General features: G+C 37.8%; 1 protein-coding gene across 1 annotated transcript; it reads right to left on the reverse strand.

Moving 5' to 3' along the window:
- Window positions 1-437: 437 nt before the first annotated feature.
- On the reverse strand, window positions 438-15,858 carry LOC133425067 (splicing factor U2AF 35 kDa subunit-like). The gene is made up of 8 exons (XM_061715726.1): window positions 15,809-15,858; window positions 6,822-6,909; window positions 5,511-5,577; window positions 3,905-3,954; window positions 3,358-3,456; window positions 2,937-3,070; window positions 801-893; window positions 438-713 (listed from the first exon to the last, which is right to left on the reverse strand). The coding sequence occupies exons 1-8, from the start codon at window positions 15,850-15,852 to the stop codon at window positions 599-601; spliced, it is 690 nt and encodes a 229-aa protein (XP_061571710.1). The 5' UTR covers window positions 15,853-15,858; the 3' UTR covers window positions 438-598.
- Window positions 15,859-16,503: the final 645 nt, after the last annotated feature.

A 16,503-nucleotide genomic window follows, 5' to 3' on the forward strand; every position in this document is an offset into this window, starting at 1 on the left:
ATGTGTCCTTTCCTATGGAGGACATCTTCATGAATGTTTCTTACACAGGTTCAAAGGCAAATCTGTCAAATAAATAACTTAAAAACAAACATAATTGAAGGGGGAAAAAACTATTTTAGTTTGTATCCATTCATACTTAATGACATTCTGTGAGATCAAAGTGAAATGGTCAAAACAATAGAAAGATCCATCAGTCCTGAGAAGACGAAGATTTTATGGATGTTTTTATGTTGCACAGGAACCAATAGAAGTTGAAAGTTGCATCAGTTAAGAAACTTAAAAAATAAAACTCTTCAGAGGATAGAATCTACTGAGATATTCATCTTGACAGTTTCAACTCTAGTAGACATTAGAAACATTTGTGAGTAATCTATTGTGACTGTGAAACATCTTCCACATTTATAAGCAAGTGTTCATTCAAGCACGTTGTGCCAGTGCAGAGTTACAAATCTGTTTTATTGAGAAAGCGACACAAGCTTGTCTTAAAAAAAGGGAAGAAAAGAAAATAACATCCAACAAGTCACCAGAAAAAGAAAATAACGTTTCCATCACTGCTGGGTTAGGAGGGTGGGAGTTGGTGGGTCGGTCTTGGCTTCTTTCAGAATCTTCCGGAGCGCTCCCGGTCCCTCGACCGCCGCCTCTCGGTCCCGCGGTCCCGTCGTCGATCCTTGGAGCGGGAGCGTCGTTCCCGTGAGCGGGAACCAGAGCGGTGCCTGATGGAAGAATTCATTTAGATTCATTTACAACCAAAGTGATTCTCAAGATTTTGCCTGTTTGATTCCCAGGAAGGATTTCTGCACCTTTTTCTGCGACGGCCGTACAGCTCCCGTCGAAGTTCCCGTGATATGGGTTTCAGGTGCATGAAATTGCAGAAGCCACCTCGAGTGCACTCCCTGTGAAAAAAAAAAAAAAAACACACACGGGGAGGTGAAAATTGTTAGCCTTGCACTGAACAAAGCTTTTCCCAAAAGAACAAAAAGAAACCAAAAACCGTTGGCTCTTGGTTACACACGCCACCATCATGCCAACCCAGCACCAGAACACCAGTCGACGAGCAGACAAAACAAACAATCCAGAATCCAATGGAAAATCACTGGAGGACTCTAAAGGTCCCTCTCCAAGTAAGAGGACAAAGCTTATCTTTGTTTTTGAATGAAAGTGTAACAGCCTGCGCCGTGCCCATGCAGCTGGTGCAGTTTCAGTGTCCTGCTGAAGGACAGCCGGAGCGAAGCTTCACCACCTTGTCCTCAATTTACCTCGGCGTAAACCGCTCTTATGTTTTATATCAGTTTATAGCCTGCTGTAGTGTTACCAGAGATCTTAGAGCCCTTTGAGTGCAGCAGACAGAAGCTTTGTGAGGGGAATCACCCTGCTGTCACCCTTCCCCTGCATTTTACTGCCACTGTCCTGCATGGGCTTTCACTAAAAACAAGTTCCCCTCAACAGCTGAACCTTTTTAAACTCCATTTCATTGATCAGCTCTGCATCAGTGCAAATCGATTACAAATGTAGGCTATTTTGAAATATGTTCAGGTTTTTAATCCTACAGTCAATTATTCCAAGTGGAAAATTCTTGCACTGAAAAAAAAGGGGATAAAATATGCTTGATCAAGTTCATTGTAAACTTAGGTGGCCCTACGCTACTATGCTAAACACGCTGTGAGAATGACTAATGCTACTTTGGTGGCGGCAACAAATATGATTACTAGACTTATCAATCATAAAATGTTGATAGGCTATCTGAATGTAGGGTTTCCTCCATACGAGGTGTGAATCAGGAACGAATTAGATTAAAAAAAGTCTTGTGTGCCGCAGGGCAATCATCATCACTGGAGAGTTGATCCACACGGTACTAGTACAGAAATGACTACAAGCTGTGCTAAAGTAAAGAAAATAAGATTAGAGCCATTAAAAAAAAATCGATGTCTAGGAGCTTAATGTAACATTTATTAAAAAAGAGAAAAAAGGAACTAAACCCATTTTCAAACCCTCCAGTTGACCGTTTTGTTAAATGCGCAATCTTCCTTTTTGAGGATGATGCAACGGACATCGAGGTTGAGCAACCTGAGACGAGCTACTGACGAGGAAATGTAATGTTTTTTCTGCATCCTCCGATTTGTCCAATTATAACTGCACCACCTAATGAAAAAAGTCACTTCTTTTTGATTTCTTTGGCAGCTGGCAAACATCTGGCTGGAGAGGATGATCACAGCTGAGAAGTATGTCAGTACTGACGTAGAATAGATGGGAATAGTCATCCTCTTATCCACATCTGAACAGTTTAAAAATACTCTGCGTTTGAGCTTTTAACTGTTAATATGTGGGGAGTTTGCTATGAGACCAAATAAAACAACATCTAAACTGTTTTACAACCAAGACTTGTTACACGCTTTAATCATTTTTTCAAATTTTGTGAGTGCATTTAATGCTTTTGTGTCTAATCATCGATGTACACTAGCTGTATCCTGGAAACATGCACCTTTACGCTGATGCTACTACATGTCGGATCGATCGCAACAGATGTGTTTGGTCTACTTAGTAGTATCGTATTGCTTTTACTTATTTTCATCTACAACTACGATTTCATCGTCATTTCCAAGTCTCCAATAAAGACAGTTTGCTGCATTGTTTGCTGTTGTTGCAGCTCCCATAAGATCTGCTCTGCTGCTACGACTGAAGGGGAAGAAGGTCAGCGATTCAGCAGAGAAAATCACCCTCACCGCCACCTAGTGTTTGGTGCTGTAACCACAGAATGAAACGATGGACAGGTTTTGCAGCTACACAAAACTATAACTCATACTGAGAAGGTTGAGTAAAAATAACACTATATTGCCCTATAATTACTGTAAATGTTTAACATTTTTTAACTGGTTTTACTGTTCATCTCTCTGCTCCATTAGCAGATGAGATTCCAGCGTTTGCGTGCGGATCCTCACCCCATTTCATACTGGCGGCAGCAAGCTTCCCTGAAGTCAGTGACGGGGGAGAGCTCTGCGTGGATGGGTTGTGCGTTGAACCAGCGGTTGTTCAGGTCCATGACTGCTTTCTCTGCATCCTCCTCACGACGAAACTGCAAACCGAAGACACCGTTTCACAGGCAGCAGCCAACATGACATATTATAAAACATGCCTTGTTGTCACATTGACATTTGTTAGCTTGACCAGCCAAACCATTTCTTTTTGTCTTTGATACAAAGAATCAATCAAGTTTAAATGTAACCTCCATTTCCAATAAATACAGCAATGCTTTGGTCCTGTAGTGGGGGAAACGTGCAGTGAATGAGAAGGGTACCAAACCCACAAGTGTGGATTCTCGCTAACTGTGTCTGCTAGATATCTGGTAGAACTTTCACCTACCTTAACGTAGACATTACCAACGAGATGATCGCCTAGGTTATCACACACGTTCATCTCCTCCACCTCTCCGTACTTCTCCTCCATCTCTGTGAATACTTCCTACATAGGAAGCAAGACAAAAACAAAAACAACCAGTCAAACCAGTCCTTTCAATGTTAGATGTGAACCAAAAAGAAATCTCTATTTGAACTGGGAAGAAAACCCAGTAGAGTTTATGTTGAGTTTTGCAGTGCAAACCATAAAGAAATGTGATTTTGAAAGTTTGAAGTCTTTTTTTAAGGAGGTGAGTAACCTTCAAAGGCATTCAGTACAGTTTCTTCTTTGCACCCCAAATATACTAAGCTATTTATACTTTTTCCTTATATTAATTACTAGACCGAACCAAAAACTGACCATTAAATCGTTAAAAAAAAAAAAAAAAAACGCACAAGTTTTTGCAACGACACGCTGCTTCTGTTGCTGTTTTTGGTCGTTATGCTGTTCAAAAGGCAGATGGCACAGATGTGACGTCACGTCGTCCAGCATCCGGGACAAAAAGGTCACTCACCTCAAAGAACTCATCATAATGCTCCTGCATTTCAACGTCGCTGACAGCACCTAGAAAACGCCAATAAGAGACGTTCAAGACTAAGCTAGACGGACAGTGTTCAGAAGAGTTTCAGGTGTATCAGCATAAACTAGGAAGATATTATCATTGTTACAGCATGTAAACATTACAGTGTGTGGATTCTGCATGTTACTGGATGGTATTTACACTCAAATTTGACAGACGCAAAGTCAGAGATGTAGTTGATCCCTTCTAGTCTTCAGCTTTTTCTTTGGGTTCAACTTTAAAATATTTGTCAGTATTTGACTTCTTATGCCCCTGCTAATGGAAACACACCTTTCATTACTGCAGAGGAAATTGTTTTCTTTTGAGTCTCATAGGCAGATCTGTCTGCGTTTGCTGGTCTGTCTTTCCTGTCATCTCAGACCCCCGGCTGGTTGAGGCCAAAGGCCACTCTTTTTGACTCATCTTCTACGTAAAGAACCTTAAGACAACCTCAGATGGGCTGTACAAATAAAAAGGTGAATTGAACTGATATCCAACCGTATCCTAAGCAGTGGAAGTGTGCTTCAAGTAAATCACAGACAAACTCAGTCCTCAGTAAAGTGAAATTTAAGTGGAGACACCACAGAAGAAAGACATTAATTATAGCTTTTTGAGTGGATCACATCACCACAAAGAAGGATCTGAAACAGAAACTGCTCTTCGGGCGAGTTACGCAGAAACTACCGGTATGTGCAGAGAGCGTGAGGCCAGCTGTTCTGACTCCACATCTCTAGAGGACACTTCTACACTGAACCAAATTGATTTGAGGTGGTGTGATAAAGTTAACTGTAGTCAGTGCTGGAGGGCCCTGCAGATGAAGGGAGAACTTACAGTGTAAACCATCAGCAGACTGGGCAGTTTTGAAGGTTATGAAGGTGAATGTTCAAGAGGGAAATGGTCTGAAATACAAAACGTAAGCTTCTGTGATAAAAAATCCCAACGAATACAGAGCTGGGGAGAAAAAATGTAATTAGATATTTTTCTATAACTTGTGCTGTAACAGCTAATAGGGTACCAGATTATTTTTTTATCCACATACTGGAGCAGAAGCTTATTGCAGCCCACTGAACAGTCATATTAAACACCAGATTTTAATAAATACCTCAGGTACTGCAGTATTTTTCCCCCATCACCCACTAGATGCACTGAATACAGTGTCCCAAGAAATATATATATATATGTATAAAGCATTTTTATAATCCCAGGGGGACTCTAAACAAATTTCATACCAACCTTTTTGAGAAGGTCTGCTTCAGCTCTACTAAACTGGAAACAACATATTTACAGTGCAAACCTACTGCTCACGCTTCAGCGTCATCAGGACGAACTTGAAGTGGTGTTTACTTTGGCGATTATGCACCGTGCTGAGTCATTAAGGTTCAGTCTCATGCAGGTATGATGCTATTGCACCGTAAAAATGAACATTTGGAGTTCTTCAAAGATCATTTGGTTGTAGCCAGGTCTCCAGCTAACAGGGCTGAAGCAGGACACTAGCTTTCATATCATTTGAAGACTGGGTTTTAACAAGATTAACAAAAAGGTTGGCAAATGTACAACTTACAGCGAGATGCGTCGGCCGTCTGTGCGCTGTTCTGGGGGTTGCGGTAGATGTTCTGAATCAAGATGGTCTTCAGAAGAAACAAAAACAAGCATCTGGTCAGACAGGATGGATAACTTATAAATGATTGAGTCAATAAAGTCGGGTATTGCGAACACTATAAATATAAATCTGTTAACAACAGACTGTTCTCAGCTTCTCTTCAGGAACCCACTGTGCAACTACTACTTCATACGTAAATTATGTTTGGATCCAACCTAACCAAAGACAAATATCTATATAGCCTTTCATTTAATCTAAATTTTGCAAGGACACCAATTCTATTTATGGTGGACCTCACCTCAACTTTTAACAGTTAATAACAGCTCCCCGTTAACCAGGATCCAAGATTTTTTTGAACTGTTCTTAAATGGTTCTCATCTCATCCCCCTGACAGGAGGTTTAGACTTTGTATAAAATCCTTTTATGTAAGATGTTGCTGGTCTTTATTTGGGTTCCTCAGGGTTCTATCTTGGGCCCCGTTCTGTTTAAATCACATATTTCAGGATTATATTTGGGATTGGCCCTAAAACTCTTCTCAGATTTGATTAACTGTTTCATGAAATAGTGGACAGATAATCACCCTTAAATAAACCATGAAAAGAAAATGCAGATTGAAAGTTGCAGATGATGTTATTCCACAAATCAGGCATCGAAAACCTTTTCTAGCCTCTCATTTCTGAAATTTTTGAATGTTTTATTTGAAGCTCAACCCGAACTTCTGGTCTAAAATGGCTTTTTCAGCTGGAAGAAGACCATGTATTTTTCCTTTTGTTTACATTATTTTAATTTCCCTTTTGTTTGTCTTAGTTTCATTTCTTCACTGGTTGACTAAAATTCAAGTTCTGTACCATTTTTTACAAATGTCTCCCACTTTGGTTTATTTACATATCCCAACAGTAGTACAGGTGAAACATCTTTCAGCACCATTTGCTAACAAATATGAAGAAAATATCAACAAGTTAGGATTGGAAGAAACTAACCTGGTAGGTGAAAAAAAAATGTTATGACATAACTTACAAATAAACACAAATAAAACTAAGTTAAAAAGTCTTAGACACACTCTAGTACTCAGGTCAAGAGTCAAACAAATAAGGCCACAATGTCTGGGTTCACACTGCTGATATGTCAAAGGTTGTGTGGTTTTAATGATTAATGAGTCCCTGGGCATAACATTGTGACATCAGCAGCTCGGGAGGGTGACATTGCACCGCAAAGTCAGGGGTTCAATGTCAGTCTTATGCAATCAAGTCATGTTTAGGGACAGAAATTCACCTGGCTGAAAGTTGGTTTGTTGTGCAATCTTGAACAGCGGTCTCCATGTCTGCAAGCTCCAATTTTGAAATAGAACGAACAATTGACCCTGAAAAAGAAACAATACCGTTATCACGTGCACAGTTTTTTTCAATAATTTTGCAAAGAAATCATTATCACATTTTTTTTTTTCCACAAAAACATTGTTTTTGTTCAACATTGAAAGACCAAAAACCCACAATACACTTAAATATTTATTGGTTATTTTGGGAATGACTAGAAACGCCTGACATTCATTTATAAAATCACATTGGTCATTATTTACAAATAAAAATTAATACAATTACAAAAGTTGTTGAATACCAGAGTGCATCAAGAAACAAGAGACTGCAGCCATCAGGATATAGACCATGGTTTCTGTTATATTTTAGAGACTGAATAATATCTTAATTTATCCATTAAATTTCAGGTCAACAAGAATCAGGCTATAAACGACTACACGGACAACACGATGTGGGACAGCTTAATTATGGAGAAAAAGAAAAAAATAATCATTGTCTGTCATAGATGACCAGCCTCTGACAGTCATTGAAGATGTTGAATTTTTAATTGAACAACTGGAACCTTGATACAGTTTTCCCAGCTGGAAATAAATCTCTGAATCTGCTCTCTGTTGTTGAGACTGGCTCAACATATTTATGTCGCTAAGCTAAAAGAAATGCAGCCAATCAGGTTTATGACGTACATTGAAAGCTCTATATGTTCAAAGGTGAAAATGTATGCATTTTTGGCTGCACATTAAGTTTAATTACTGGATTTATTTAGTTAATAAATATTTTTTATCTGATGTCAATTTCAATTCCACATAGGATACCTTGTTCTCCTAGTTCACCAGTAAAAATATTACAGATAGTATTACCCATATCATAATCGCAACTAGGCAGAGACATTGTGTGCAGAAATGTTGTCTGTTTCAGATACTGAGAGAAGAATAAAGGGCAAAACCAAAAAACCAAAGCGTACCCAGACAACCCTCTCAACCTCTCCATAACGACCTGCAGCAGACAGGCAGCTCATTCAGCCACCACCTCATTCCTCCAAGGAGGAAAACTGAAGGCTCTTTTGTGCCCACTGCTATCAAACCATACAACAGTCAGTTTTGAACTAAGAAGACAGAATTAAAATTGGACTTAAACTGGCTTTTTATTTAACTTGTCACTAACTGCTTTTATTGCTCAGAAAGCATTATCATCAGAACAAAATACAGTACGTTTGTTCACCTTGAATTATCAATCATTGCTTGCTTACTGATCTGTCGAGCTCCAGATCGTCTGTATCTGCTATCAGTATAAAACATACTGTACGTTACGTTTCAACTACTGTAGTAATTGGACATCTTTGTATGGCTTTCAGAGCAATACACATCAACAACAATGAAACTAGCTTTCAAGTAGCCAAGATGTTGCAGAAAGTTATAACAGAAGAGAAAATGAGAGTGAGCAAGGAGGAGACCAATCAAAAGGAAATCTTATTAATTGTTGTAAATGAAACCTCCACTGCCAAAAGTGCCAATCTTGCACAAGTTCATTTGTGCTGCTTTAACATCATTACTTCATCTAATCACAAATATCTGTAATTTCAGTAACACTTGATTTTATTTTAATATTGTTAATGTATATTCTTCACATTTATCTTGCACACTCTTGCTATTTTTGGCATTAAATGCAACAGTTTCTGATCATCTTAGTAAAAAACAAATCCTGGCTGAGGGAGAAGAAAACCTAAGTACTGATCTCAGGTTTAATAGGAACCTACAGGTAAGTGGGGGATAGGTGGGATCACAATTTGGCAATCGCAGGGCCACCATTGCTCTTTTTAATAATTAGAATATAAATACTCACAATTTTTTTCTCCTGAATTTACAATCTAATCGACAGCTTGATTATAAAAAATTATTATAAAGCTGTTTTAAGGGTAGCCTTGTAGAACAGTGGTACCATCAATCATCCCTTTCACATGTATAACAGCAGAAAGGACAAGAAAATGTGGAAAATGCATCTTTAAAGAAGTAGTTAAGTGGAATATATCTTTAAAGTATAATTCCCACCATGATCTCATTTATCGAACCAAAGAGGCAGCACTAAGAAGCTCTGCTTCTGAAACCTGAGGCAGAGCAAAACCACCACGAGGCTGGACTGTGGCGCTCCCACTCCTGATGTGACCCAAATATTCTGTAGCAAATGTCATTTCCAGCAATGGTTTGATCCCATATTCACTATTGTGTGCATGTCCAGCCAGCATGGATGGCAGGGGTGTGAATCTTTCTGTGTTTCACAATTCAATTCTGGTTCTTGGGGTCACGATTTTCAACTCAAAAGGATTGTTGGTTATGCAGTTACACACTTAAAAAAACAATGTCAATAAGACATATTCTTAGACAAAATTCAACATTTATTCCAAATATATAAATTATATAATATTATATAAATTGATGACAGGTTAATGTTATTGCTCTTTGGAAAGTTTCTTATGCAAGAAAAACTATTTCAATAAAAATAAGTTAAAAAGCAATAAAATTGTGAGGCTAAAGCCTAGTGCCTCATTAACTAAACAGCCCTAGCACTTACCACACAGTAATAGTCATCACATGTTTTTATGTGAATTGCTGGCTTTTCATATCAACCAAGTTCTTCTGCAGAAATAGATTCTGATCAATATGTTCAGGCGTGAGTGAGAGTGCTTCACTCTGCTGTCACTAAATAACCTGCAGGAGAGAATACTCTTTCTGCAGCAACACAAGTACCAGGGAAGCATGCACAGCATTAGGCCTGGGCGATGTGCACAAAAATAAATAACCTGGTAAATATTAGCTCAGATATACATTTTATATCCTGATATTTTCCATACACCAAGTTCAGCTCAATTCAAAATCAAAAAGGTCTATGATAATATAAGGATGTTAATCTACACAGATTTGGAGGTAATACATTTAGAGCAGTTTTTTTTTGTTTTAAAAAACAGAGAAGTAAATTATGAGTTACTATTATGTACATAAGACAAAATCAATTACCTTTTAAAAAAAGAAACATAACCGCTCCTTTTACTGAAGTATATAGCTGTGTAAAATTAATGCAATGAAAAAAAAAAGAATAATAAAAGGGAGGTTAAACAAAAGATTAAATGCCAAAGTGCTTCATCAAGGTTTTTAACACTGGATTTTACACCCTACTGGATAGTACTGTAATACAGTATATTATTTTGCACTATAAGGCACACTTGAAATCCTTAAATTTTCTCAAGAATCAGCAGTGAGCCCTAGAATCCGGGGCGCCTTCAATATGAATTCTTGTTGTGCTTACTGACCTCGAACCAATTATATGTGGTACACTGCGCTCAAAAATCGTTTCTGTTGGCTTCTGAAGCAACACGGCTGCAGCCCGCATGAAGAAAAACAAGCTTCAAACCTGGCCTTCACAAACCAATGGATCAAGTGACCTAATGCTCACAGTGTCTGCTCCAAGATTATCTTAACAAAACAAAGACTTGTCTCCTCTCTGGAAGAATCAGGCAGCATTATGTTCTGTCCACCGAGTCCATGGTGATGTTTGTACCCTGGAGAACAAATTGATAAATCACTTTATTCCCTCTACTATGGTTATTAAATCCTGACAGCAATAATTTTTAAATGATATGTTTCAATGATGGTACTTTTATGAGATGCTTATTATTTTTTAAACAATTCTATTAATACTCTTCATCCTAACTGGCCTCTGAAAATCAGTTTCTACATTGGTGCCAAAAACTCCTGTATTGATTGATTGAACTTCCCCTTTCAGATTTTGTTGACTAACTTTAGTAAAAACACAGATTTCATCAGACATTTCCTTTATAACACATACTTCATCTGAACACCAAAGCTCGATATACTGTTATTTTGGTTGGACTCCGCTCTTGTATAATAATATTACATAACTTTCTTGGACTCCGTTTGGTTGTGATAACCACTGTTTAAATACACTTAGTAGTCATTTCATTAGGTACGCCTTGCTCGTACTGAGTTGGACCCTGTCGGACCATCAGAACTGCCTTCTTTATGGCATAAATTCAACAAGGTGTAGCAGACATTCCCCAAGGATTTTGGTTCATATTGAACTGCCAGCGTCACACACTTGCTGTAGATTTACTATGGTACTACAGGGCACAAAGTGTGATAGGAAAAATACCCCCCCCCCCTTCATGTTGTTTACGCCAAATTCTGACCCTAACATCTGACTGAGAAGCTGAAATCAAGACCAGGCAACATTTTTCAGTCTTCTATTGTCCAATTTTGGTGAACCTGTGTTAATTGTAGTCTGATGGTGCATTCACATCGCAATAGCCTTTGGGAGTCCAAACTGGAAAGGAATACTAAAAAAAATTCACTTTGTTTGGTTAATCTAAATACTGCAATTTTAAAACCAGAACAACCTGTCTGGACAATAGTGAACATTTACTACAGATTTACTCGTGTGACAGTTATTACCTGAAACAAGCTGCTCACCATGGAGGAAAAAAAGAACCATGCAATGAAAGAAAACCCAGGAGAGGAATTTCACCTCCCTTTTTTTTTTTTAAGTCTTTTGTCTACCTATATGCATTGTATTGCACAATGTTAATATGTGTAACATAATTACTGATGTTATCTTTCTAAATGTTCAGTGTCTATGTCTCTATAAAACTGCAGTTGTGTTTAAGCACGTTCAAGGCCAAAACAAGTTTTTTTTCGCCACAATAAAGTTTATCTTATCCTCCAGTCAGTTTGTTCACTCCCCGAAAAACAAAACAATGGCCCAACACCAATTTTATACTCTAAGGGTGTCTGCTTTTACTTTGGTGTTATTTTTATTTTATTAACATACAGTACAAACAGTGACAAAAGATGACATCAGTTACAATGATATGTATCTAGGTGTTTGTGTGTGTAAATAATATAATACAAGTAGATAAATAGATTAAGAATATTAATTTGAAAATAAATAATTAGCATATAGTGATGTAATATAGCACGATATAATATAAATATATGTAATACTATAATAGCATATACCGGTAATAATATCCTAATATAACATAATATTTTTATAATATTTTAACTTAACATATAACAAAATGATATCACCATACTATAATATATAATAATACTATAGTTTAACATCCCATGAGATTTCATAACTCAATATAATAATACACTATGAAACAATATATCATGATAATGCCAAGAATAATTATTAGAATTAGAATTGGTAATTTATATATTGCAATGAGGGGTGAGGTCAGACCGGGGCGTCAGGGAGGCGAGCAGGAGCCCCCCTCCGTGATTAATTTTGTTTAATTCTGTCAGATGTGATTTAGAGTCAGGGGGGATCGCATCTTGGACCAACCAGACCCAGAGGAGGCTGCTGCCCGCTGAGGAGAGGCTTTCCCATTTTTATTTATTCATTTATTTTATTTATCCCCCTCCTCCCTTTGTTTTTTTTTTGTTTTTTTTTTTTTTTAGAGTTTTTTGAGAATATAATAATAACTTCATTATCATGATTACTGTTCAGATTTAAAAAAAAGAAAAGAAAAAAAGAAAATTTAGTTGTGATGATGGTTTGATAATAATAGCAATGAGAACAACAACAGTAGTAATAATATAATAAATGTTACTTTGGTGTTTAAACCTAATTGGTTTTTACAAGAAACTGTCCGGTTTGGGCAGCAACCTACGCCACCTCGATCACTTCTTCTCTTTGGTTCCCTGGATAGCCTGTTTGCATTTCCCACTATAAGAGCTAACGGGTTCATTTGCAAGTGAACCTGAGACCCACACTTTTAGATGGGTTCACATGTTTGGTCCACAGCCGAGTTTGGGTGAACTTTCACACCTGACACCTCGGACCCCAACGGAGTGGATCTGAGGAATACATAGATTGCATCACATACATTGGTTGTAACAAGTCTATTTGAGCTACTTTTATCTGGAACCACCCTTCTCTTACATTAACTAGGTATTCTCATCCAGACAACTGCCACTAGCTGAATATGATCACCTCAGTGTCTGCTGTCTACATCTGTTTATAATAATCCCTGTACTGCACCAGATAGCCATTGAGTCTGTCTCTCCTTTCTCTGTTATTCATTCTCTCGATTGATGGATTGAGTTTTATTTCAGTCCATTTGGATACAACATAATACAACCTAAAAATAGTCCAATATTTTAAATGGCACCGAAAAGGTATAGGCTGAAGCCAAGGCTTATTATGCCTACCCTTTTATGAACCTCAACTCAGGAGGTTTTATACAAAACTAGTCATTTGGGTTCAAACATTGAAAAAGAATGGATATATTGGACAAGTAACAGAGGTATCTAGACAAGAAGCAAAGACAAAAAAACAAAGACAAAAACAAAACAAAAAACATACTATAAATTACAAGGAGTGATAAATTAAGTGGTTTTTGGCTAGAGACTGTACAGCGCGGAGAGCAGAGGTTATGAGTAGGGTGTGTAAAAAGAATTTAACATTCTCTCTGTCTGTTCCCTCTTTTACTGCTCTCCCAGCTGGCCTTCAGCAGGAGGGCCCCCCTTATGATCCAGGTCCTGGTCCAGGTTTCTACCCCCCTTATAATCCAGGTCCTGGTCCAGGTTTCTACCCCCCTTATGATCAAGGTCCTGGTCCAGGTTTCCTCCCTCCTAAACAGGGAGTTTTTCTTGCCACTGTTTGGATTAAGGTTTTTTTCTCCCACTAGGCAAGTTTTTATCCACCATTGTTTATGTAATAATTGCTCGGGGGTTTATGTTCTGGGTCCCTGGAAAGCGTCTAGAGACAACTTTTGTTGCAATAGGGCATCATTCTCTGCAAACCCCAGAGATGGTTGTGTGTGGAAAACCTACGTTTAAAGAGACACTTCTTTAAACGAGAGACACTTCTCCACATGCTGAGGCTCGGTTTGAGCGGGAGTCGCTTTGACCATGCCCTAAATGCATCGACTCTCTGCCATGGGATGAGCCGATGCAACTGAAAAGTTGAACCTAACAATCTGTTACCATGGAGACGAGTCCTCGGATGAACTAGTTTCACTCATTACTCAAAATACTCACCCTATTAAAGTGATAGAAATATATCAAATCAAAAGTTAAGTTTATCACCTTAAGATACAAGTAATTTGTGAGCCAGGGAGTGCAGGATGCCTGTGCTGCTCTCCCCCGGGGAGACGGAGCAGAGCAGTCCGCCTCAGCGCGGCTGCTCGCCCGCTAACATGAGCCGAGCAGGCGGCGCCGCCCCGCGGCTCCACACTGCCTGCTTCGGTTGCAGGGTTTTTCACCCGTCCCTTTAAATACGGAATTGTTACGTAATTGGGAATTAAAAGTTGCGTTCCGTATTGAATCAATACAGACACATATTATGCTCTTATTTATTGATGTCATCATATACAGGTGAAGGTCTGAAAATTTGAATACATTGCAAAATTTAATTCGTAGTAAATTCAATTAAAAGGTGAAACAAATATATTATTTCCCACTACATTCAAAGTGAGATATTTCAAGCCTTTGTTTGTTATGATTTTGATGATTATGGCTCACAGTTTATGAAAACCCCAAATAAAAAATCTAAAAAAAATTGAATATTTTACAAAATCAATAAACAATTCAATCATTAAAATTATAACAAATAAAGGTTTAACATATCTTGATTTGCATGTAATAAGACTATGTAATATATTAGTTTCCCCTTTTTTTGTATAGATATCTTTATTGAGGGCATAAAAAAAGAAACAATAACAATATAATTATCAATATCCCCCCCCCCCTTTTTTTTTAACTTTTCATAACATTAATTAAACCAAAATAAATAATAATAATAATAATAATAATAATAATAATAATAAGAGAGAAAAATAAATAAATGAGAAAAAGAAAAAAAAATAAGTAAATAAAAATAAAAAACCACAGCACACCCCTCTCCCCTTCCCTTCCTCATATGGTCAATAGATTACATCATTCAAAATCATTTAACATATGTCTATCAATACTGGAACAAAAAATAATAATAAATTAAATAATCAAGCCCTGTGTAAACACATTCATTAATATATAGTAGATGATTCAGATCATTAGTCCAATAATATTTCTATGTATTTCTGTAAATAGAAATACCACATTTGTTTATTGTTTATTTTACTACCAAAGAGCGAAATAACCGGAGTCAAATCCTTGTTGGACAATGTTCGAACCTGGCCAATAAAGCTGATTCTGATAAAGTCAAAAAATCCAATAAAAGGTCCCCAAATAAGGTCAGTCTCTAGTTTTTTTTTCTAACGGAATACAATATTTTTTCTGGAGTACTATATGATATATGAAAGTTTCACCTTTTAAGTTGAATTATTGAAATAAATTAACTTTTACACCATATTCTTCACCTGTAGGCTGTATTATACATCTGGGCTGATGTGGACATGCATCACATTTCAGTTGCTAGTATGGTTGGCTGTCTCTACAGTCATGCAAGTTCAATGCTATTAAAGCTCTTTAAACTTTAAATAAAAGCGTTTTGTTTTTTCATATAAAGTAAATACATTTCTATGCATTTTAGAAGTTTTGTGGATGTCCCTTTTTTTTGGCTCCTGTGCTGCTGAAATCAGGGCGTCCCTTATTTATATTTCTGACAGGTGGCAACCCTATTCGGTTGTTTACAGACAAACCTTCACACGGGTGAACATTTCCAAAGATCAACTACCAAGGAAAGTGTTTTGGTGCAAACACTGAGCAGTAGTTTCCAAGTTTAAGGGGAAAGACTTCACGAGTTTCATTCAATACGTTAGCTGCCCGTTAGCATCCCCCGGCTAACCTGGGGTTGACCGGGACGCTGAGCAGAGCCACGGCGACCAGGCGAGCCCGGGCTGGAGCTACAACACAGCCGCTGCAAATACACTCTGTGCTAAATGTACCACTTGGGCCATGCGTGCAAAAAGTATCAAATAAAACTTACTTGTCTTTCTCTGTGCCGAAAATGGACGCCAGATACTCCGCCATTTTCGTCCCGTCTTGGACGTAATGACGTTTTTCAAGGACGTCATTGCGTCATTACGTACAGTCAGGAGCACGGACGCGCCTCTGCTGTCAAATCCAGCAGACAGCCCAGCTCCTTCTCGACATGCAATGACTCAGATTGGCCGCAGGGCGTCGCTGTTGTTCTTGAATATTCTTATGAAAGAATTACACACTGCTCGTGGGAATATAAATGACTTTTAATGACTACCTGAACTTGTATTGGCAATACAGTATTGCCAAACAATGGTGGCGATATAACGGATTTACCTGACGTACGTGATTGGTTTGACAGTGTATGTGCTTTTTCCTGTCTGCTATTTGTGTCATTTATTCTTATTTTTCGACATATAGGGTTCAAATTTGGTTCAAGTTGGGTTCAATGAAAACATAAAGATGTAAAGAATAAAGAAATAAAGAAAATTGAAGCAAAAATTATTTTGAAAACAGGTCAACAGCTTCAAACTGTTTTACAGCCACTTTCCTTATTTATAAAAAGTCACTCTGAATAAAATATGAATGAAGTTGGTTCATTTGCAGATAAGCAGTCCGCAAGCTGATTGAATTACACAACAGCAACCACACGACCATGTAGACAATATGGGCATTATAGTCATTAAAGAGGCCACAGCCTTC

Source organism: Cololabis saira, chromosome 24 (genome assembly GCF_033807715.1).
Source record: "Cololabis saira isolate AMF1-May2022 chromosome 24, fColSai1.1, whole genome shotgun sequence".
In the NCBI taxonomy this organism is placed as follows: Eukaryota; Metazoa; Chordata; class Actinopteri; order Beloniformes; family Belonidae; genus Cololabis; species Cololabis saira.

Bases quoted from the DNA above. Each gene is read 5' to 3' on its own strand.
- LOC133425067 (XM_061715726.1), bottom strand. From the start codon at position 15,852: ATGGCGGAGTATCTGGCGTCCATTTTCGGCACAGAGAAAGACAA. The intron at 5,578-6,821 runs GTGAATTTCTGT...TTTCTTCTGAAG, and splicing joins ACAAACCAACTTTCAGCCAG to ACCATCTTGATTCAGAACAT. The intron at 714-800 runs GTGCAGAAATCC...TTCTTCCATCAG, and splicing joins TACGGCCGTCGCAGAAAAAG to GCACCGCTCTGGTTCCCGCT.